The sequence below is a fragment of the Trichosurus vulpecula genome, chromosome 2 (genome assembly GCF_011100635.1).
Source record: "Trichosurus vulpecula isolate mTriVul1 chromosome 2, mTriVul1.pri, whole genome shotgun sequence".
NCBI lineage: Eukaryota > Metazoa > Chordata > Mammalia > Diprotodontia > Phalangeridae > Trichosurus > Trichosurus vulpecula.
The window spans coordinates 307855920-307880268 of record NC_050574.1 but is presented as its reverse complement, the minus strand read 5'-3'; the positions used below and the strand labels follow the sequence as shown (position 1 = coordinate 307880268).

At 35.7% G+C, this 24349-nt stretch overlaps 1 protein-coding gene across 1 annotated transcript in view; it reads right to left on the bottom strand.

The window, feature by feature from the left end:
* LOC118837073 (contactin-associated protein-like 5) overlaps positions 1–12521 on the bottom strand; it is a 240330-nt gene extending 227809 nt beyond the window's left edge. The window contains exon 1 of the mRNA XM_036744077.1: positions 12459–12521. Within this exon, the coding sequence (XP_036599972.1) occupies positions 12459–12521 (63 nt within the window). The remainder of the gene's footprint in view (positions 1–12458) is intronic.
* Between the last annotated feature and the right edge of the window lie 11828 nt (positions 12522–24349).

The following is a 24349-nucleotide window of genomic DNA, read 5'->3' as shown; positions in this document are numbered from 1 at the left end:
CTCTAAATATAATTAGAAGCATGCTTTTTTTTTTAAAAAAAACTTACTTCATTCTTTTTCATGTTTTTCTTTTTTCCTTTTGAACTGTTTCTTCTTTCACAACTGTAACTATTATGGAAATATGGTTTACATAATAGCACATGTATAACCTATATCAAGTTGCCTAACATTTTAGAAGGAGGAGCAGGGAAGGAGAAAGGGAGAAAAATTTGGAGCTCAAAATCTTGTAAAAATGAATGCTAAATATTGTCTTGACATTTAATTGGCAAATGGGAAAAAATAAAATATTAATTTACCAAAGAGAAAAATAATCTGGTCATTTTTCAATAGGAGACATAAACTTAAATGTACCATCACTCTAAAGTACTATCTAACAGATGAGAAAAGCAGTTTGGGGTAATCAGGACAAATTTACAATAACCTGAAAACTGAAATCCATTATAAAAGATGGAACAAAAAAACATAACTTCTGTCCTAACACCTGTGTGATGCACTAGAATTTATTAATGTCTCCAATTAATGTCTCCAATCACTTATCTTCAAATGTCTTCTTTAAAATGAGACTGAGGTAGACAGGAATAGCTTTCCTTAACCTAGTTGGTACCATTTCAAGGAGAGAAAGAAATAGAAATATATTCATTTCTATCTATACCCATCTTTAATTCACCCTCTAGTCTCCTATATGTCTTCAGGGTGACCTTGGAAAGGTCACTTATTTTTTCTGATATTTAGTTTCCTCAGGTGTAAAGTGGTGCTAATCATAGTCACTGACTGTGTCTCAAAGTGTTGTGATAAATATGCAAGTGTTCAATTAGACCTGAGATCTCACTGATTTATATACTCTCTTTAACAATGAATATCCCAACCCAGCCATTACTGCCTACAGTGTGCGACTATGGTTCATGTCTGTCCATAATACTGGGACAGGAAATACAACATTTTTAAGAGGTTTTTCTCATTCTTTCCTGTCATTGTGAGGATACCAATGAAACACTTGAGATATCTACCTGTAATTAATTCTTCATGATGTGACCAGCCTATCTTTTTCAGGAGAATTATGAAGACAAGTATTTCAAAAGATAAATATTCTTTTAGCTATTTCCATTTTAAAAGCAATCAAAAGCATTTCTTTCAGGCATCAGGGTAATTCTTGAACACATACCATTTTATTGTGTTTAGATTATTTGACCTTTCCCTTGTCAGCTTTATGGTTTCTCATATCTCCTAACATTTCTTCATAGTAAGCAATCTTGATGTATAGTAAATGCTAATTGGCCATTTAAAAGGCTCCCATGATAAGTATCTTTATTTCTCAATTTAAATTTTCCAGGCACAAAGTAGGGAAGGGAGAAGCCATTTCGCCCTCATATCCTTTACACTATTCCACACATCATCTCCAAGCATCATTGGATTACTTTTTCCCAGCTCTCTACTTCTTTACCTGTCATCCCTGGTCCAACCCAGTCTTACCTTAATCTTCTTGGTAAGCAAAATATGTTTTATAGATTTACTACAATAATAAGGCTGTCTTATGTCCCATTTGGGTCTTAGATTTGCAAGACTATAGAGACAGAAAAGAAAAAGATACAAGTGAACTTTCACTATCCTTTTTCCAACTACAAAAAAGAAAAAGAATTTGCTCAGTAAAAGGGCTGAAGGAGGCCATTTCTCTTTATTTTACTGCCAGAGTCTCATCTAATGAAAATTGATATGAGCAATTTAGTGTTTTGACTTTGCAAAACTGATTTTAGCAATAGCTGCTATATCTCATTTTTGTTCCTCCTTTTTTAACTTTTAATTTTAATTTTATTTTAAAAGTACAAGATGTGATCACATAATAAAGGAACAATAATTTATTAAGAACCATTGTGTGTCAAGTGTTAGGCTAATAGCTAAAGTAAAGGAAAAAAAGTCAAACACTTTTTCCTCCAACAAGATACTTGAATTCTGACAGGGAAAGTGAGAATTAGCACAAGCAAATGGGGAGGGGGAGAGGGAAAGGGGGAGGGGGAGAGGGAAAGGGAGAGGGAGAGAGGGAGGGAGGAAAGGAGGGAGGGAGAGAGAGAGAGAGAGAGAGAGAGAGAGAGAGAGAGAGAGAGAGAGAGAGAGAGAGAGAGAGAGAGAGAGAGAGAGAGAGAGAGAGAGAGAATGTGTTATAGTTTGAGATGGAAGGCATTTAGTAGCTTGGGGGCAGCACTTGAGATATGTCTTGGAGGTAACCAGGAATCCAAGAGGTGAAGGTGAAGAAAGAGAGTGTTCTGGTTTGGGGGCGGGCAACCTATAAAAATACAGAAATAAGTGATACAGTTTCTTATTTGAGGAAGAACAAAGAGGTCAGTGTCATTAAATTGAAGCATATGTAGAAAGGAGTAAGGTATGAGTAAGCTGGAAATTTAAGAAGGAGGTAGATTTTGATGAGCTTTAAATGCCAGAGAAGACTTTATGATTGATTCTAGAGAAAGAAATAAAAAATTCTAGTTCAATTCTAGTTCGAGTTCAATGAGCAGAGGAGATAACTCGTCAAACCTGTATTTTAGAAAAATCACTTTGAGGGCTATGTGGAGGATTGAATGGTTTAGGGAAAGACTTGAGTTAGGAAGATCAAATGAAGCTGTTATGACAGTCTAGGTGAGATGTGATAAGATTCTTAACTGGGGTGATGTTTGTATAGAGGAAGAGAAGAAGATGTATATGATATATTGTGGAGATACAAATGGAAAGATTTAACAGCTGATTGGATTTATGGAGTGAGCATGAGAAACGAAGTGAGGATATGACTGAAGGTGTGAATCTGGGTGATCAGAAGGATAGCAATGACCTTGATAATAATAGCAAAGTTGAGCAGAGGAGTGAGTGAATTTGGATAGAAATATGAGTTCTATTTGAAAATGCTATTTGGGGTACATATAGGACATTGAGCTCTAAACATACTATAAGCATTTGGTGATACAGAACTGGAATTCAGCAATGTGAGAGACTAGGCCTAGGTATAGAAATCTGAGAGTCATTACCTTAGAGATGATAATTTAATCCATTTAATCTCATGAGTTCACGAAGAGATAGGACACAGAACAGGATGGAGGGCCTTTAGGCATACCTACAGTTAGTGAGTATAGCATGGATGATGATCCAGAAAAAGTAACTGAGGAGTGATCAGATGGATTGAAGTAGGAATAAAAGGTAATAGAGTCTCTAGAAAAAAAAGTCTAGAAGGATGAGAGCAAACTAAAATAAATTTAAAAAATAAAGTTGTGAATTAAGAGATCATGACTAAATGTGGAGGAAAAGTTGAGAGATAATATCTGGAGCTAGACTGTAGAAGATCTATGTGACAATGAACAAAGAGGAAGTAGAAGCATCAAGTGTATACTGCTTTTGTAAGAAGTTTGGCTTCAAAAGGGAGGAGAGGTATAAAATGTTAGCTAGAAGGAATAATAGAAAATAGGGAGGGATACTTCAGCATGGCAAAGACATGATTGTGTTGTAGTTATCCAGGATACAACTAGTAGGTAGCAAGACATTACAAGTTAGAGAGAGGGTATGATAGAGGGAGGAGGAAAAAAAAAAGGAAAAAAAATTATCAAGCAATTTTCACATGCCAGCCACCATACTAAATGCTTTCATTCATTTGACTCTCATAACAATCCCATGAGGGTGGTGCTATCATTACCCCCATTTCGTAGTTGATGAAACTGAGGTAAAGATAGGTTAAGCAACTTTCCTAGGGTTACATGGCTAATAAGCATCTGAGTCTTGACTTGAACTCAGATGTTTCCGAGTCCACGCTAAATGCTCTTTCTCCTATACCATATAGTTAGGGACAATCTGCTGGCACAGATCGGAAGGATAAGATGGAGGATACATTAAGAGAGGATGGTCTTCTTGACAAGATTGGCATAGAGAAAGAAATGAGTTGTGAACAATGGTCATTTCAGGTGGTTATGAGTTGCAGAGGAGGCATTATTAGATAAAAAAGGAGGGTGAAGAGGGACATCAAAGTTAATATCCTTGATTTTCTTTGCATATCATGCCATTTACCAATATATGTTTGATGGCTTGTTTCTTTTTGAGAATGACTATTAGAAGGACCAATAAGATATTTGCAGGGAGAGATGTATCTTGAAAGCAATGAGCATCTCCATTAATCATGGACCAATCAGAATTGTCTTTAAACCTCAGTATAATTATAAAGAAATACCATAAATATATTATATCACCCTTCTTAATGTTATAATTTAATATTAAACCTAATTTTATGGAAATTCAAATTGAGGACAAGTCAGCCAGAGCCATTACAATATTTTGGTAACTAGACCTTTGCCTCAAGGGGTGCAAAATTTGGAAAGGGATGACCATCTGTCAGTCATTCAATAACTGGAAAGAACTGGGCTCAGCACCCAGTTAATAGCAATAATTATGTAACAGGTTACCTTATTCCTCCCCCCTTGCACATTCTGTTACTTCCCTAGTAGCAAACTTGAGTTATTGCAGGGACCTCTGGCTCCAATCCCTTGTGCTATCATGGTATAGTATACTGAGGTTTTTAACCACTGGAAGTTTTTTGAACATCTATTTTCAGATCTTTGCTCCAGCTGCAAAAATTTCTAGTTATAGCTTCAAAATTACTTCAACATCATGACTGGATGTTTTGTAAAGTCATGACAGGAGATGTAGTTCAGTAATTTTTCAGTCATGTACAACTCTTCATGACCCCATTTTGGGTTTTCTTTTTGAAGATACTGGAGTGGTTTCCCATTTACTTCTCCAGCTCATTTTGCAAATGTCAGAACTGAGGTATGCAGCATTAATTAACTTCTCCAGGGTCACAAAACTAGTGAGTGTTTGACGCAAAATTTGAACTCAGGAATATGAGTCTTCCTAACTCTGGGCCCAGGACACTTTCCATTGTGCACAGATGGGAAATATAGGCTCTCATGCCACTTGATGTTCTTATATATGAATCCAGGAAGTTAATTCCTGTTTGAGTTCAGGAATTGATTCCAGGAAATTTTTTTCCCCTACAGATGAATTGATTTCTACAGGCAGAAACTAAAAAGTACACAGCCCAGGATGGTTTTGTTTGTTTGTTTGTTTGTTTTGCCTTAGCTGCCAGAAAACGCAACTTCAATATTGCCCAGATATAATCTACTTAACTCAAGTGCCTCAAAGCAACTACTGCTGATCTTTCCTACAGATGGAATCTGTTCCGTTTTTTTTCCTCTAAATATCTTATCTTTCACTTTTTTAATCTGTAAGTTGCTCCAAGTTCTTGGGGAATAGGTGAGAGAAAAAAATCCTCTTAAAATATATTTATAACATTTTAGAAGATAAAATCTCATGTGTTGCTTCATTACATTGTTCTATCAGAAAATATTTCTCATCCATATTTTTCAAATGAGGGAACTGAGGCCCAAAGAGAGTAAACAATTATCACAAGGTCATACAAGGAGTTCTTCCATGAATCAAGCCTAAATTTCTCTCATAATAATTTTGACATCATTTTCTCATCTTCTATCATCAGTAATGATAAAGAAATGGTCCCCTGTTTGATTTGTTGTAGCATGCATATAATAAATATTTCTACAATTGAGTTGAATTATCAAACTCTTTCTTAGGATGGGGACAAAATTGTGGAATTCTGTAATAGATGTCAGCAATGTTGATAAGATACTAATCACACTCAGTTAGAGATAAATATGCGATTAGCAACAAACTTTTCAAGAAAAAAAGATCTTGGAGCTAGTGGGAATACAGGACTTTGAAATATATTTTGGGTAGCAGTTTGATAAGTATTACATTTCTAATGCCAATGTTTATAGTAGATTATATGTAAGGATGCTAACCCTTCCATACACATTTTTGCTGGATGGCAGATGGTGAAAGATAGGAAAGTTGTTAAACAAAGATTCTAGGTGTAAGTAGTAGTAAATTACTAGAGAAGGGTAAGCATCATTTTGGAGGAATTTAGCAGGAAAAAGAAATACCAGTAACATGTAGAAAGCATAAATGTGACACTGTATTTATTCCAACACAAATCATTGGATTGAGTGTTCCTTGAGGACAGGAAACACATTTTATACTACTTAGCTCCTGCCATGGTGCTTAGCAGAGAAGAATAAATTATTGTCCTCAAAAATCCTTACTGCTTGACTGACTGTCTGACAGTTTTTTTCAAAATGGAGACTGGAACAAAAGAAAAGAAACCATGAACCAGGAATATTTGGGGACTGAATGAAACTTTGAGGGAAATGGTAAAATATGAGAAATATAAACAAGTATGTTAATGAATCAGACAAATCAAAAAAAGATGTTAAAAGGAGATGATACAGTAAGCTTATGGAAACCATCTGTGCCTACCCTTTTACACCCCCGATGGAGGTAATGATTTGGCAAAGGACATAAGCTCTTCAATGGTAAACCAGATCTCACATGTAAATTGCCCTATGGTGCCGCTCTGTTGAAGGCCAATTAGTTCAGCTCTTTCATCTCAATGAAGAGGACAGGGATGCATACAGATACAAGTAGAGTGACTGATGGAGAACCATGATTGTAGACACTCATTTTAAGTAAATCTCTTACCCATTGCTTTTGAGCTTACCTGACCCACTAATGACTGCAGAATTCCAAAGCAACTGAGGTATTTTTACCCGACATCCAAATATCCAACTCCCTTTGTCTACCCTTTGTCTACAAAATACCATTCTCCCAATATCTGCTGGAAATCCATAATCAATGAGTTGACTGGACAGAGATGACTACCTGTGATTCAGGTACACATACATATGGATCTATTCCCCTTAACCGGGGTCAAAGTGGGAACCAGAATGGCACTGAAGTAGAGAATGCATTTATATTGCATCAATATTTTTTGTTATCAGCAGTCACATAAAATGCTGTAAATCACTATTTATTGGAGAAAAGCAAATTAGAATAACTCTGAGGTACAACCTCATACCTACTAGAGTGGCTAACACGTCAGGAAAGGAAAGTAAGTATTGGATGAAATGTGGAAAAATAGGTACACTAACGCCTCTTTGGTTGAGCTGCAAACTTGTCCAACCACTCTGGAGAGCAATTTGGAACTATGCCCAAAGGACTATAGAACTATGCATTGACCCAGAAATACATCTACTAGGTCTGAATCCCAAAGAGATCAAAGAAAGGGGAAGAGGACCTATGCGAACAAAATTATTTATATTACCTATTTTTGTGTTAGTAAAGAATTTGAAAGTCAATTGGGGAATTGATGAACAAGTTGTGGTGTGGAAAACTATTGTGCTATAAGAAATGATAAGCAGGATGCTTTCAGAAAACCTGGGTAGGCTAATAGGATCTGATGCAAAGTGAAATGGGCAGAACTGGGAGAACATTGCACACAATAACAGCAATATTGCATGGTCATCAACTATGAATGGTTTAACTATTCTAAGCAATACAATGATCTAAGACATTTACCAAGGACCCATAATGAAAAGTGCTATCTACCTCCAGAGAGAGAACTTGATGAACTCTTGAGTCCGGATTGAAGTATACTTTTTTTCATTTTATGTTTTTTTGCATTTTTTGCAACATGGCTAATATGGAAATATATTTTACATAAAAACTCACACAATGTGAAAAGAAGGAAAAAAAGCATATGTATATAGTATCCTTTTGTGCGTTATTTTAGCAGTTTGCATACTGTTTGTAATATTCTTAATTTTATACACTAGTGAGAGTTTGCAAGTTTTACTTGAAATCCCAATACTTTACTGGCATGTAAATGTTCCAAAGAGCCCATATATTGAATTATACAAGAAGTTAATATATATCGAATGTGCCTCATGCATCTTACTCTGTACTAGATATGAATTAATAAAAAGAAACATGGTCATTGTCCTCAAGGAGCTGACCGTCTTCTGGAGGAAAAATATAGTGATAACTCACATTAGCATTTTACTTTAAGGTTTGTAAAACACTTTTCCACAATTTTGTGAGACATGTAGTGATACCAACATTTTATAGAAAAGAGAGATTCTAAGTTACTTCGAATCAACCAGACAGCTTCTAAGAGATTAGCTACAATCATCCAATTAATATTTATCTAGATATCCAAACAACTGGACAGCTTCTAAGAGATCAGCTACAATCATTCAGTTCATATTTATCCAGATAGGATTGAAACTCTCGATGATTGCTTGTACCCTATGTTGTACATACTATTTCTAGAAGATGGCATAGAAAAGGAGGAGGAGCAGGAAGAGAAGCAGGAGGAGAAAAAGGAGGAGGAAGCAGTGACACAGGAGAAGGATGAGGAGACAAAGACAAGATAATGAAGTCAGAGAAAGTGAGGAAGGAAAGTAAGGCAAAGAAGGAGAAGAAGGAGAGAGAGACAGAAAGGTAGAGAGAAATAAAACAGAGATAGATAGACAGTTAGTTGGGGCAATGGTAAGACTATTGAACTTGTTGACCATAACACTTAAGCTTACATTCTGTGATATTATTGTTAGATTCAATGATTAATGAGATGAGAAGCCATGCTACAAAGTGTTATGGAGGGACTACATGTTAAGTAAGAGGAAGCATTGAGTTTTTTCAACCAAGAAGAGGAAAAACAAACTGATAAAGAAGGAAAGAATGAACACAAAAGAAAGAGAGGGATTCTGATAGCATAAGATCCTGGAGAAAGTGATATCTCAAAGGTTGATTCACATTTCTCAATTCTGCAATTTCATGAAAACTATATATGTTAAGAAAGGGATGTTTTGACTAGAACATGGGACTCAAGCCATCAGATACTTGTCCATTAACAGGAAAATTAAAAAAAAAACTTTCTGAGGGACCATCCTGAAAAAGAGAAATTAACCTTCTTGAAATCTAAAATATCCCTTCACTGAGAAACAGAGAGAATAGACTGTTTTTCTCCTGAAACTTGTTGGAAAATTCCTTTATTAAAGCAAAGTCTATAAGTAATTGATTTTATTTTCTAAGTCTATGTTAGAATTTACTCCATTATAGTACATAAAATACTCGATAAGCTTCATTTCCCCGTACTCACCCCCTTTCCATTTGACTCAAGCCATGACTGATGTATTTGGAAAGTACAACTCATTCAGAGAACATGGAGCACTGAATGGCTTATTTCATTTGGCTACATTTTACAGGTATGACTAAAAAGAAAAGAATAGTTTTGGGGGTCTAATTTTCATTTTGAAGCAGGGCATTATTTCTTGTGGGGTCAGGAAAGAGAAAATCAGGACCTCTGGATTTGTTATGTTCTGCTGCCTCTGCTTTCAATGAAGAAACATCAGAAGGAAAGATCTTTAGCTGAATTGAGAGACAATATGGTATGGCTGAAAGCCCACTGGTTTGTAAGAGTATGGAGAAACCAGGGTCTAAGTCTTGCCTCTGACAGTTTCTGGCTATGTAACTATGGCCAAGTTATTCAATTTCTCTGAACCAATTTCCTTATCTATAAAATAGGAGTGATAATAATGCATAGCTATATGACAGAGCCATTAGCAAAGAAAATGAAGGATGAAAAGTTATAAATATCAGCAATTATTTTTCAAATCAGAGACAGAATGGCAAGGAAACAAGAACTTTAGAGACCTGAGTAAAAAGAAGTTACTTGTCATAACAGGTATGTTCACTGAAATATTCTGAAATTTGAAAGTTATATTGACCAAGAATAATGAGTGTAGCAACAATAAAAATTCTGTGTTTCTCAGGACCAGGCTTTAGTCCAAACCTAGTCAGCCATCAAAGACATGTATCATTGATCTACTGGAAGAGCAAGTAAGAGTATGGATGTATGAGTGCAGTTCATTTTTTTCCTTTAGGAATAAACTAAAAGCATAAATTCTACTGATAATACTGGGTCTATAAAGTCATCTTTGTAGAAGAAGACTCACAATTGTACATTCCCCATAAATAGTATTTTCAGTAGTTGAAATCTTATTCTTGAAGGTCACTGAAATATAAAAGTCACATCTTTTAAAAAAAATTTGAGAAAGGAAAGTGGAGGCAAAGTGGAGGGAGAAAATTTCAGTGTAAGAACTATTAGGTCTAAAGTCAGGAGGAAGTTCTATAACAAGCATATTTAGGACCTGGTTTTCAAGTAATTATTTACTTATATGCCATTGGTGGAACTGTGAGTTGTTCCAACATTTTGGAAAACAACTGAATAATGTGAGAAAAATGATTAATTTATTCATATCTTTGGTTCACCCTTTGGAATATTCTCCTGAGTGAACAGATAGAAATAAAAGTCCAATATATGCCAAAATATTTCTAGTATAATTTTAGGGGTAAGACAACAAAGAACTGAAAATAAAGTTGCATGTCCATTGATTGGGGAATGCTGAATAATGGAATATTTTAATTCAAGAAAAAAATGAAAAATATGAAGAATTCAGACAAACAATGGAGAATCATGAACTGTTGCCAAGTAAAGTAAACATAAACAAGAAAACAATTTACACAATGGCCTTGCGAATGTAAATGAAAACACTAAAAGAAAGTGGAATTTTGAGTAATTTTCCTGACAAATCTTGGTCTGGCACAATAATATTTAAGCAGATTTCTCTTCTCTCAGCAAAGGGAAGGGAGGGTAGAGGAGTATGCTATAGATGCCAGGCGTATGCATGGCTAAATGTGTTCATTTAATCAGCTGATTTTGCTTAATTGCTTTTATTACAAAGGCAGTTTCAAGTCTATTCTACATCTATGAATGGCTATGATTTAAAATAAAGGGCATCAATAAAATCTGTTTTAAATAAGAAAAATTCTTGAGCTAGAAACTGATGTTTGTAGAGGTTAAGCGACACAAGTAGTAAATGATAGTCATAGAAAGAAATGAAGAAAAAAGTAGATTGTGTTCTTGATAATCAGCATAAGAAATAACTTCTGTATATCCAAATGAGAGCTTCCCTAGTAATCATTTGCTAATATTGAATGACCTCCTGGAAGAGACCTGTTTCCTTGTCTTCGCTCACAGGCTGCAATCCTAGGTCATGCCCTCATCATCCCTGGTTTGGACTATGGTATAGCCTTCTAATTGTTCCAACTGCCTCAATTCTTGTCCCACTCCAACCTGTACTCCACACAGCTGCCAAAGTAAAGTAATTTTCCTTAAGTGCAGGTTTACATCACTCCCAAATCAATAAACTCCATTGTTTCCCCATTACCTATAGGAGCAGACATAAACTTCTTTGTTTAGCATGTCAGCCCCTTCTCAACATGGCCCCAACCTACCTTTCTAGGTTTATTAGGCATTCTATGACTTCATATGATTCAGTCAGTCTGACCTTCTCACTGTTCCTCATACATTTCATTTCAAGTCTCTGGAGTTTTGGACTGTCTCCCATACCCAAAATATATTCTTCCTCTTAGAATCCAAATTTCCCTCAATGGCTCAGCTCACTTGCCATCCTGCTGGAGACATGTCCTGACCATGCCCAAATTGCATTGTATTTATTGTATGTATATGTGCATGTGTGTATACAGTCACATACATGTGAGAATATATGTATATGTGTGAACATATATCTATATATACTATATAAATTATAGATATATTTATATATGCATGTAGTTATAATTATAAATATTTAGGATAAGATTTTGAGCTACAAGGGTCCTAAGAGCCCATTTAATCCAACCTCATTTTACCTATGAGGAAATTGAGGCCCAGATTTGCTCAAAGTCACAGAGTTCCTAAGAGGTAGGGGCAGGGCTTTTGAAAATGCATCTTCTGAGTCCAGAGTCAAAGTATTTTCCCCCATTCCACGTTCTCTCTCCCACAGGCTTATATGTTGTCACATACTGTATATTCAGTGAAGTTAGTGATGTTTTTATATCACCAGACCAAAGCAGTGTTTAATAAATGCCTATTGATTGATTGAATTTCATACATGACTCACAACCCTGGGAGGGAGATAGTACATTCATCTTCTCTGTTTTCGTGAGAAAATTAAATCCTGCAGAAATTAAATGACTTGACCAAGGCTACACATACAGTTACTAAGCAATGAAGCTGGTAGTCAAATTTAGGCCTGCTGATGCCTTTCTTTTCATGTTACTAAACGTCACTAGGTAAAGATGTCCTATATCACCGGAAATTCATTGTAACTGGAGAAATTTTAAAAAATAACTGAGCTCTTCATAGTTTTTTTTTTCTTTTATATATGGTTGGATGGCCATCAATTTTAACCTTTCAATTTCCATGACTGACACTCAAGGGAGGATGGGGGAGGAGATAGGAGAAATTCTGGAGGGGATGTAAACTCCCTTTGGAGGGCACCACTATTCTCCTACTCACCCAAACTAGCAACCTTGGTATCACCTTTGACTCTTCACTCTTATTCACTTCACTTATTTAATCCATTGTCAACTCTGCTCATACCGACCTATACAACATTTCTCACATATATCAGCTTCCTGCCACTCACACAGCCCCAACCCTAATTGAGTCCTACCTGTATTGTTCCGATGGCCTTCAAATTGGTCTGGATACCTTGTCTTTCCACACTGTAATGCATCTTTCACACAATTGTTAAGTTCAGTCATTTTCCTAATGCATAGCCCTGCTCATTTGACTTTCCTTCTCCCATACACTCACACATAACACACACATACACACACATAAACACACTCCAGCTTTCAATGCTCAGTGAGTTCCATTAGTTCTCTACAAACTCCATGATCAAATGTAGACTTTTGTTGAGCATTTAAAACTGTTTATAAGCTGACTCCTTCTTTTAGGCTTCTCAGGCTTTTTTTTACACATTCTATGGCCCAGCAATCCTGACCTAACTTCAGTTCTTCAAATAAAATACTCCATCTAGCTTCATGCCTTTACATGGGGCCTAACTTCAGTTCTGCAAACACAACACTCCATCTAGCTTCATGCTTTCATATGATTTGCTCCACGTATATGGAATGTTCTGCCACCTTACTTCCATCTTTTAGTTTTCCTGACTTCCTTCAAAATTCATCCCACCTTCTGCAGGAGGCAATTTCAGGTCACCCCAACTTCTAATGTTTTCACATCTCATATTCACTTCCATCTATTCTCTATATTTCATATATTCTACTTTGTGGTTTAATTGTCTCACCCATTAGAATGTGAGGTCCTTGACGGCAACCCCTCCCCCAAAACTAAAACTTTATACTTGCCCTTTTTTGTCCCCTTGACCTCAGCATATAGGCTGCTATGCAGTATTTACTAAATGTTTATTGAAGTGGTCTATACCTGTGATTTCCTTGGTATAGGAAACTTCATCCAGCAGTCCTCATTTGTTGAAATTGCTCTGAAAGATATAGTGTTAAAGAGGTGCCTAGAACACTAAGAGTTTAAATGATAGCCAATATTTCCCAGCAGGTGGGACTTTAACACAGGTCTTGGTGGTTCTATCTCCAATATTACACACTGCCTTTCCTGCCTGACGTATTTTAGTTTCTTAATAAATTCTGGTTGAACTGATAAAATGGAATAATTTAAATAGGCAGTAGGAAAGAGGGTAATCTGTTTAAGGAAACAGCTACTCAAATAGAGTATTTATGCTTTAAACATTCAGGGTCTTGGTTTCTCTGTGAAAATTTAAAAATAATGCTTGCCTAGGTTGATAGGAGCGTTTAAAAAAACAATGTAAATTCAGGGCTTTGAGCTTTGGGTAGACTGTTTTTTTTAATTTGAGGCATTATTATTACTCAGGAGATAATGCTTGTAAAATAGTTTAAACCGAACACAGAATATATACCATCACTATTATGACTGGAATGATTGTGGAGACTTCATGGAAATTAATATGTGGGACTAAAGATGGAGTACTTGCAGCTTAAATAGAAGTGTGTATGTGAGAAGTCTCAAAACAATCTGGAGGTCTCTGCAGCTCGTCTGCAGGAACATGATATATTTTAAGACTTGTCATTTCAAAATGCATAATATAATCTCATTTTAAGAAACTGATGGAATCCAAGCAAGTTAAGGAAAACAAAAAAAAAAAAAGAAACAGAAAAGAAAAAAAAAGATAAAAGGTATGGGAAGAAAACTAATAATCTGTTAGGTACCTTTATTGCTAGAAAGAAAATCAGTTCAGTTCCTGAGACTGGGCAACAGGAATTAAATCCGATGAGATTTCATAGGTTTAATCAAACACTAACTTCTTTAATGCTTATTATGGGCTCAACACATACTACTATCGTCATCATCATCATCATCAAGGTGATAATAACAATATAAAAATCCCATATAATGCATTAATGTTAGCAAAGTTCATTAAATACATTATCTCATTTCATTCTCAAAACAACTGAGATTGATGTTACTCCCATGTCCATTTTGTGCTTGAAGAAACCAAGGAACGGAAAGATTAAGTTGCTTGTCCAGGATCACACAGATAATAAGTGTATGAAGTAAAAAGTGAACCTCACAAAACACAGTTCTGGTTCAAAAGGAACAATTGAAGATCTCTCATTTATTTCATGAACCATTAGGAAACATTCATTCTGGCAGCTAGGTGTGGAAACAGTAATTTCTTTCACCAAATGGCTATCCAAATAAATACTAAATATTGGTATTAATTCTACTACCTGTCAAAGCTGGGAACACACCAAAACAAGTGAGCCTTTATTTTACCATAAGTAGGTATTTATAGATATTTTCTCTTCCTCTTGAAGAATAAGGCATATGTATTTAGTTAAATCTAAGGTCTTTTACCACCCCCCCCCATTTTTAAAATTCAATTTTATTCAATTTGAATAACCATACATTGTAAAATAGAAACAAAACAAAACAAAGTATAAACAGTTATACTCAAGCAAAACAAATTTTCACATTAAGAATGAGAATAAAATGTAAATCTCCACTTGCAGTCTGAGTTCATTACTTTTCTATCTGGTAGTAAGACATATGTTTCATCACGTGAAATTGTAGTTGGTTATTGTGTTGATGACATTTTCTTTTTCTTCCAAAGTTATTTGCTTCTAAAACATTTTTATTATCATATAAATTGTTCTGTCAGTGTGTTTCAACAGCCTGGCTAGCAGCTGCTGTGGGGGTGTAAAACCAACAACCAGCACACAGAATGCTGAAAAAGCCCAGGTTCTTTTGATCTGCTTTACTAAGGAAAGTAACATTAAGGGGTTAACAATCTTACTTTAATCCAACATACAAATATTATTCACTTAGTTCAGGGGAAAAAGCCAGCACCCTGAACTTCAGAGCAAAATACAAATAAATTACAAACATCAAGAGACAGACCCAATACAATTCATAGTTACCGACATCTAAGTTCAGCCGGGGAGCTCATAACAAGGGCTGGTCCAGAGTCATGCATGCAACCATGGCTGTGGGAAGAGCTCCTGAGAAAAGAAAGCCAACCCCTGGTTTTATATCTTTTTCAGGGTCAGGGGTGAGTCACACATGCGACTCACCCCCATGACCTAGAATCGTCACAAAGAGGTGACTTAAACCCACGTGGTCTAAAAGCCTCTACTGTCCCAGACATGACACTCAAACTCATGTGTAAACTAGGCCCTCCCCTGAGGCAAGAAGGCACCAAGGACACCCAAATCTAATCAAGGAAACAAAGGCCAAACTCTTCAAGGGTACTTGGTTGAACTAAGTGCTAAGAGCCCATTTTGCTTACCAACACACAGTGCTATTCATTTTACTTGGAATCAGTTCATATGACTCTTCCTGGGTTTCTCTAAAACTACTCCCTTCATCATTTCTTACAGCACAATAGTATTCAATCATATTCTTATATAATAACCTATTCAGCCATTCCCCGGTTGATACTCTCTCATACACACACACACACACACACACACACACACATAAAACAAAGTCATTATAAATATATATTTTTTACATATAAGTCCCATTTATGTACATATAGGTCCTTTTCCTCTTCTCTTTTTATTCCTTTGGGATATATACCTGGTAGCAGTATTGCTGGGATAAAGTTTATTCATGATTTCATAGCTTTTTTGTCTTAGTTCCAAATTGTTTTCTAAAAAGCTGGGCTGGTTTAAAGTTCTACCAGCACTACATTAACATACCTCTTTTCCCACAGTCCTTCCAGCATTTGTCATTTTCTTTTCTTTTCTTCTCTTTTTTTGGGGGGTGGTGGTAGTTATCTTTGTCAAACTGATGGCTGTGAGGCTGTACCTTAGAATTGTTTTAGGTTTAATTTCTCTAGTGATTATTGATTTCGAGCATTTTATACAACTGCTGGTAACTTGAATTTCTTCCTCTGAGAATTATTTATATCTTTGATAATTCAGCAACTGCTGAATGCCTTTTATAAATTTGAATCAATTCTTTTTATATCTTAGAAATGAGACCGTTAACAGAACACTTGATTGAAAGAGTTTGAATTTTATGCTTCTTTTTTAATTTTATCTGAAATCATCTTGTTTATGAACAATCTTTCTAATTTTATATAATTAAAACTGTCCATTTTACCTCCTCCGAATTCCTCTATTTTTTGTTTTGTCATCAACTCTCCCCTTATCTATAGATCTGACAGGTCATTTCTTCTATGCTCTTGTAATTTGTTTTTGATGGCTCCCTTTATGTGTAAATGATGTACTTGTTTTGAACTTGTTTTAGTATATGGTGCAAAATATTGTTCAATTCTTAGTTTCTGCCAGACTGTTCTTCCATTTTTCCAATAGTTTTATTTTGAATATTGAGTTCTCACTCTAAAACTGAGATCTGCAATTTTATCAAACACTAGGTTACAGTGCTTGGTTGCTTCTACCTATTATATATTTAATCTGTTTCCCTCTTGCACCTTTCTGTTTCTTACACAGTACAAAAAGTGTTTTGATGATTATGGTTTGGAAAAGAGTTTGGGATCTGCTACTGCTACTTGCCCCTGCCTTACCATTTTCTATCATTAATTCCATTGATATGAATGTTCCTCCAGATGAATTTTGTTATTATTTTTTCTAACTGGGTAAAATTTTGGTAGCTTGATTGGTATGGTATTGAATAGGCAAATTATCCTATGTAGTATTATCGTTTTAATTGTATTTGCTAAGCCTGGACAGAGGCAATTACTATTTCTCCATTTATTTCAACCTTTATTTATTTATGTAAAGATTATTTTGTTATTTTGTTCACATAGATCCAGTGTGTATCTTGGTAGGTAAACTCCCAAGTATTTTATACTGTGCATGGTTATTTTAAGTTTCTCTTTCTATCTCTTTCTGCTGGATTTTGTCAGCAATATACTGAAATGCTGCTGATTCATGTGGGTTTATTTTATATTCTAAAACTTTGCTGAAATTATTAATTCAATTAGTTTCTTTTTACTGATTCTCTAGGATTCTCTTCGTAAATTATCATGTCATTTGTAAAAAGTCATAATTTTGTTTCTACTTTACCTATGTTTATCCCCTCAGTTTATTTTTCTTATATTATTGCTAGCACTATATTCAATAATAATGTTAACAATAGACTATGATAATAATGCTAATAATAATGTCAGTAATGATCTTTGCCTTGCCCCTGATCTTATTGGAAAGGCCTTTAGTTTATCACCATTATACATATTGCTAGCTCTCAGTTTTAGGAAGATATTTCTTATCATATTATAGAAAAATCTGTTTATTCATATAGTTTTAAAAACTATATGTTTTAAGGGCATATTGTGAAAAACTTTTTTTCTTCATCTAATGATATAATCATATAATCTTTGTTATCAATCCATGATCCTGTGAATAGACAGAAACATTACTTGGAGTCTGAGTTTGCCGTATGATTGCTTGGGTTGTGCTATTTAAAATATGGAAATTTTATACTATACTTTCTCATATCTATCCAATCATCTCATAGGTAATCACAGAAAGTCATGACTAGACCCTGAACCTTATAATTGCAAATATACTGTTCTTTTGCCAAATAGTAACTTGTATAGTATTATCTATCCACTAAAGGTTCAAAAATTACCTGAAATCAATTAACAATGAAATATGCTAATTCAAGATGTAGTCAGCTCCCAGTCACTGTAAATATTCAAGCAGCTTCTCAGTGATTATTGCAGGTTGTAGATAGGGATTCCTACATGGTGTGCTTTGAAGTTTAGAATAAATGACTGCTAAGGTACCTTCTAAGGAACTTGTTTATATTCTATGATTCTTAAACACACACACATCACACACACACACATACACACAAACACGCAAATATATGTGTGCGTAGATAGATAGACAGATAGATAGATAGATCTTTTTGCCTTCTAATATTAGGAAGAAATTGTGAATAGCAATAAATTTTGGAAATAAGATGAAGCCTGTCCCAGCATAGTAACAACAAATCCTCCTAGTGACAAAAGATATGTATATAAAATTAAAGCTGATTTTGAGAATTGAATGACAAAAGGAATAGAAGCTTCATTAATATATATATATATATATATATATATATATATATAAAACTATTAGGATTTTATGTACAAATAATTCTATTTACATTAACAAGAACAACTAATCTTTCCTTAGTTTACAGAATGCCTTACCAAAACTCCTATAGACATACTAGTTGTGAAAGTCTTAAGTAACAATACAACAGAAAGATCAACCAAAGCACAAATCCTCCACAAAATCTTTGAGTAAGAACTAAGTTTCTCCTCCTTTTCTATTTGGTGCTCCCAAACATTCCCAAGTTGCAGTAAAATGGAGTCACATGTCAGAAGTTTTCATGTCAGAAGTGCAGTAATCTTTCTTGGACGCTTTCTCAGAGGTCATTATCATGGAGGGGCCTAGAGTGTTTGTGCTTACATCAGAGAAGTTTCCATGGAATCTTCAGACAATGCAGCCATGACCTTCCTAGATCTCCCTTCTAATCTGGGTATGTCACCTTCCAAGAGGCAACTAAAACTTCTGCAAAACTTTGACATGGCAGCCAGTCTAATTACAAGAAAGCTTTTGTGCTCTGTTCCTCCTTGAAGGAACCAATTCACATGATCCCCACATGATCACAATAAAGGGACAAGGAGCTCAGTGGCAAAGGGTTCATACTGACTTTTGCAATTCCATATTGAACTTAAGTTTTCAATTTGATAACTTCTGGGCTAAAATACCATTAATTCCTATGTCTGAACAAAGAAACAACACAATAGGGAGGGGGGGGTGGAAAAAGAGACTTTTTGGATATTTTATTAGTGCTTGAAAAGTATACATAACTTGATTAATCAGTTCACTGACCATTGGCAGCCTTTGCCACATTCATTACATTTTAAAGGTTTCTTTCCAATATGACTATTCTGATGCATGAATTTGCTAATTCTAAGTTAGGTAACTATTGATTTCATTTTCTTTTATCTCCAAAGGAATTTCAGATATTCAAAAAGAAAAATTCTCATTGAAGGCCTTGCCACATTCATTACATTCATAAGATTTCTCCCCAGTATATCCTCTGATGTTTAATAAAAATTAAAATCTGGATGGAATCACAGAATATTGAAGTTAGAAGGGAACTGGGCGTATTTCAAAAGGAATTTTTTTTAAGGTACAGTTTCAAATGAATAGTGTGGTAGCAGTTTCCCAACCTAGATTCCTTGAGAACCATGGGAGAATCTCATCTTCCAGCTGATCTGCAAGACAGTGTTGAATAGGAAAATAAAATTTATCAGTTCACTAAGGCTGATTGATCCTTGTTATCAAGCCCCTTTGTCTTCTTAGGGTACAGATTTGGGCTTTTAGATCCTTTTATGGTCCAAATACTATAAAGCACCAATCAGTTGCATTCTAGGTTGTAAAGGAAATGGGGGAATAGGCAGTGTGAAATTCTCAGAGTCAGAGGTTTGTTCTGGTGGAAATTCACACACTTAGGTTAGGGACCTCCAAGTGGAGGCTTCCTTAAAGGTAGAAGTAGTCTGGCTCATCATATTACTGCCAAGTAAAAAGGGGAATCAAACACCATCTGAGGGTTTCTAGAGGCAAAGAAATTGTTTCTTTGGCCTGAGACTTCTTATCTGTGAAGAAAATATTTCCCCAAAACTCATAGTACTCAGGTTCACTCTCCTCCTCTGCAACTCATACAGAGGTCTCTTCCAATTCTGAAATTCTGTAATAGTATTCAATCAACTTATTAGCCATCAAGTCCACATGATAATTTCCACTAAAACATACCTGGCACATAGTCAGGTATCCTTTCCTTGAAGAACTTAAATCACAGATTTAGATCTTTAAGGGGACTTAGAGGTAATTTAATCCAAGTGACATTCTACAGAAGAAACTGTGGGCTAGAGAGGTTAGATGCTTTGTCCAAGGTCACATAGATTAAGTGTTCAAGGTGAGTTTTGAACCTCGACCTTCCTGTCATTAAGCCTGGTGATCTATCCAGGATAAGATTTAGAGGAGTCAATTCATGATGCTAAAGATTTTTACAAAAATGTGTATGTGATTAATATTTTCTCCCTCAGTTCACTTACTCTACCCACAAATTTCCAGGCTTCCTAATTTTTTTTCTTCATTCAATGAATAAATATTTATTGAGTGCCTATTCTTTTCAAGGGACAGAAAGATGGGGAGGGGAGAAGAATTCAAAGATAAATAAGACACAGTCTCTGATCTCAAGGAGTTTATAATCTTTTTCAAATCGAAGATTGCCAAAGTTATTTCAAACGAATCTTTCCCAACCTGGGCGAACCCAGCTTAACCTCTTCTTCCATTACTATCTTATGCAACAGAATGATAATAATTTGTTACTTATTGTCAATAATGGTTTATAAAGTTTCCAAATACAGCCTCCACTTACAGTAAAAATACCCCAAATTAAATCTTATCCTCCAAATGACTTACATTGTTATTCTAGAGGTGAATTACCTTCATTGCCAATTGAGCTGAAATTTGTAGTGGCCCCTACCACATTTGTACTGATCTATAAACAAAACCTTAAATGTACTAGGAAAAATGTATTTGAAGGAACCCTAGGAGAAAACCTTTTAAAAAAGCAAAGCATTCTTTTAAAAGAATGCTTTTGTAATGTAAATAACCTCCATTTAAATGCTTTGAATATTTTATTTTCCCAAATCACATTATATTTTAAAGTAGCCACTGCTATGAGAGTACTTTGAAGATATTAGCAGAAATTTTCTCAAACTGCTTCTTTCATAGGAACTTTTATCTTTCATCTCTCATAGCTCTCATAGTCCCCAAAAGTCAAAGTCAGATGTAAAAAAAAAAATAGGACTACTCACATCCCTGTGTGCCTCAAGAGAAACCTGTTCATCATCTATCAATACTTTTCCATTTAAATACAGGAAATGAGCTAAAGAAAATAAATCAATAATTCTCTACCTAACACTTCTCTGGAGGCAAGAAGTTTCCTTCATTGAACTCTAATTCATTTCTCATTATATTTTTAGCCTAGGTGAGAAAAATGTCAGGCCATCCAGTCCCCCCATCAAAGGAGCCTACCACAGAACCATTATCTTGTGCAAAGTGGGAGAAATAAGTGATTCCCACAGAAGTGGAACCTTTTTGTTTTTTGTGTTTTTTTTAGTTTAGTTTTTAGTTTTTATGTTTTTAGGGATATGTTCACACTCTGACAGTCTAGTTTTTAAATGAGTTTCTGGTTTAGCACAGTGCTATGTTGTAATATACACTTAATCACTACTTCATAATGGTAAAGATATGAAAATGAATTATGAATAAATGAATACTATTTGAATTTTGTATATCATTTAAGTTTTTCAAGTAATTCATATCCATTATGTCATTTGATCTTCATAAGAATTCTACAAAGCAGAGAGGGGAGGTTTTCTTTTTACAAGATTCATCCTGTAACATAGCTCCAAAATTGTCATTCTTAGGGCCCAGGTCTGACTATATCACTTCTCCACTAGAACTCCCTATTGCCTCTAGGATAAAATACGAAATCCTCTGTTTGACCATTAAAGCCTTTCACCATAAGACATTAGCCTAGATGGCCACCATGGTTTTCATATATTTTATGTACCAGTCAAATTGGTTTACTTACTATTACCCAGAGATGACATCTTACCTCAGCTTTGTCACTTACTACCTGGTTTAACTTGGGCTAGTCCCTTACCTTTTCACTGGGTCTCAGTTTCTTTCTTCTTTTTGCAGGGGGGAAGGCAGGGCAATTGGAGTTAAGTGACTTCCCAAGGTCACACAGCTAGTAAGTGTGTCAAGTGTCTGAGGCCAGATTTGAACTCAGGTCCTCCAAACTCCAGGGCTGGTGCTATACTCATTGCACCACCTAGCTGCCCCTTTTTCACTGGGTCTCAGTTTCTTGAACTGTAAAATGAGATGGCTGTACTAGAAGATGACCTCTAAGGTCCCTTCCATCTGTAAAGGATTATGCTTCTATGATATTTGATCCTTCGATCCATGCTGCAGTTCAACATGAAAATGTAAGTTCTTTGAGGGCAGAAACTGATTTTTTATTTTATCCTCGACATTTAGTTCAAACCTAACCATGCATACAGATTCATTAATGAATCATTATTGACAATGATTGACAAATCATTATCATGGGACTCCAGGAGCCAAGAGGGCAGAGTAAGCAGCAATTTGCTCTCAGTCTCCCTTACTCACCTTGAAAAACCCAGAAAATACTGTCCCAGGAAAAGTCCTGGGAAGAGTGGAGCCAGCAGAAAGACAGGGTGTAGCAGTTTTTTAGTTTGGGAGGCTAGAGGGATGAACAGGAAAGGTCCCTTTTGGCCAGGGCTGAAGGGAACCAGGAGGGGAGGTGTCCAGGCAAGCCAGCAGCAAGCCCCACCTTAGCAGACTAGTGGGAGATCCTGAGCCACAGGGTGGAGAAGCAGGCAAGGGTCAACACCAGGACACCTCCCTCCCCTTCACACAGCCAAAGTAATTGGCAGACACCAGCAAGGACAGGTGACCACCAGTGGCTGAGCCTACCCTGTGTTCTAGTGTAGCCCTCAGGCAGGAGGAGACCCCCAGTAGCCAGACCACCCCTCCCCCACACTTCACACCGAGAGCTTCAATGTAACCTCAGGGAAACACAGAAAGATTTCACCTGTCCTCGGCACACACCAGCCAGCTCCAGTTCAGTACCAAGTAAGCTACAGCATTATATAGCTTCCAGATGCCAGCAACAGAGCTCCCAGCACACAAAGCCAGTAACCAGACCCCTAGACACCAGCACAAGAAGCATGGAACAGAGCCCCCTGTGCCCCAGAAGCAGAGATCCACTTTAAAAGTCAGGAAAAAGGCAATCACAATGAGAAAAAAGCAACTTAGAAAAGCAAAGACCATAGATTCCTACTGTAGGGACAGGGACCATCAAAATACATTTCACACAAATAATTTCAGCTCTGAATAATTGGAAAAACATCAGTTGCTCATGGCTAGGTTGAACTAATATAATAAAAATGATATTTTTACCTAAATTAATTTACTTATTCACTGCCATAGCAATCAAATTACCAATAAATTATTTTATAGAGCTAGAAAAAACAAGAAAATTCATCTGGAAGAACAAAATGTCCAGAATGTCAAGGGAATTAATGAAAAGAAATGCCAGGGAAGATGGCCTAACCACACTAGATCTTAAATTGTATTAAAAAGCAGAAATCATCAAAACTACTTGGCACTGGTTAAGAAATAGAGGGGTAGATCAATGGAATAGGTTAGGTACACAAGATACAGTAGTCAATGATTATAGTAATCTACTATTTGATAAACCCAAAGACCCTAGCTTCTGGGATGAGAAGTCACTACTTGAGAAAAGCTGCTGAGAAAACTGGAAAATAGTCTGGCAGAAAGTGGGCATAGACCAATGACTGACATCATATACCAAAATAAAATCCAAATGGGCACACGATCTAGATATAAAGGCTGATACTATAAACAAATTAGTGGAGTAAGAAATAGTTTATCTGTCACATTTATGGAGAATGGAGGAATTTATGACCAAACAAGACATAGAGAACATTATGAAGTACAAAATAGATAATTTTGATTATATTAAATTAAAAAGTTTTTGCATAAACAAGGAATGTGTACACAGAGCCTATATCAGATTGCATGCCATCTTGGGGAGGGGGAAGGGGAGGGAGAAAATTTAAAAGTTATGGAAGTGAATGTTGAAAACTAAAAATAAACTTATTTAAAAATACATCATTATCATGCTATTGTATTAGATAGTAATGGAAAAAAAGATGTTATGAATTTTCTTAGATCTATCAATTAGGGACAGATTTGAAATCTTCTGTGCATCAGATACTGACCTTTTCATAACTGTGTTGGCTATGTGATTTTGTCAGCCTAAGGAAGTCCTGGTGCAGGAACTCCTTCCACTGAGACAGTTCATAACCCATCTCTAAGTTACTCAATCAGGTTCAGGGAGTTCCTTGATTCT